Below are 1,130 nucleotides of genomic sequence, written 5' to 3' on the forward strand. Positions count from 1 at the left end.
TTATTTCTGTGTACAAAGAAAAAAACATGGATTCTGTTCATGAATGTACTCTCCTGTCCAGAATTATCTTCAGGGCAGATTTGACATCCTTATTTCTCAGACTATAGATTAATGGATTCAACATGGGCACTATAGCAGTATAAAACACAGATGACACTTTCCCTTGGCCCATTGAGCTGACTGATGTTGGCTGTAAGTACACAAATGTAGCAGAACCGAAGAAGACAGCCACGGCTGAGATATGAGAGCTGCAGGTGCTGAAGGCTTTGTGTCTGCCCTCAGTGGAGCGAATGCGCAGGATGCTGGCAATGATGAAGATGTAGGAAGTAAGAACAGTCAGGGTAGGAGCCAATATGTTTAATGCACTTAAGAAAAGAATCAGCAATTCATTGATGTAGATGCTGGAGCAGGACAGCTCCAAGAGTGGAAAGAGATCACAAAAGTAGTGGTTAATATTGGTTTTGCACAAAACAAGTCTCAACATGAAGCCCATGTGAATTGAAGACCCCATGATACCCATAGCATAAATTCCCACTGTTAGCCAGAAGCAGAGGTGATGAGACATGACTACATTGTAAAGTAAAGGGTTACAGATGGCAACATAGCGGTCATAGGCCATTGCAGCCAACATGTGACACTCTGCAATAGCAAAAAAAGAGAAGTAGAGCTGAGCCATGCATTCAGGGTAGGAGATGACATTTTTCTCTTTCAAAAAGTTCACCAGCATTTTGGAGGTAATAGTAGTAGAATGGCAGAGGTCAATAAAGGACAGATTACTGAGGAAATAGTACATGGGTGTGTGCAGGTGAGCACTGACTCCAATTAGTGTCATCATGCCCGCATTGCCAACCACTGTGAATATGTAGATTTGTAGGAAGAGGACAAACAGCAGCACCTGGAGACTGGGCTGGTTTGAGAGTCCAGCCAAGATGAAGGCTGTCACTGTGGAATGATTTCCAGGTCCCATTTTCCTGTCAGAAGTTTAAGAGAAAGTGAGGAGACCTGTGTATATCTGTGTGTACATATGAGCATGTGATGGGAGGTAATAGCAATAAATCTTGTGGAGAGCATTCCTCATTCCTAATCAGAATAGGTACATGATATGCAGTATTGAGCTTCCTTTGTTTCTC

At 42.7% G+C, this 1,130-nt stretch overlaps 1 protein-coding gene across 1 annotated transcript; it reads right to left on the bottom strand.

The window, feature by feature from the left end:
* Nucleotides 1-37: 37 nt before the first annotated feature.
* LOC103740404 lies at nt 38-973 on the bottom strand. Its single transcript, XM_008840979.1, has one exon. It carries the CDS (start codon nt 965-967, stop codon nt 38-40), a length of 930 nt encoding a protein of 309 aa, XP_008839201.1. The 5' UTR covers nt 968-973.
* Nucleotides 974-1,130: the final 157 nt, after the last annotated feature.

Source organism: Nannospalax galili, unplaced genomic scaffold (genome assembly GCF_000622305.1).
Source record: "Nannospalax galili isolate Female #2095 unplaced genomic scaffold, S.galili_v1.0 scaffold881, whole genome shotgun sequence".
In the NCBI taxonomy this organism is placed as follows: Eukaryota; Metazoa; Chordata; class Mammalia; order Rodentia; family Spalacidae; genus Nannospalax; species Nannospalax galili.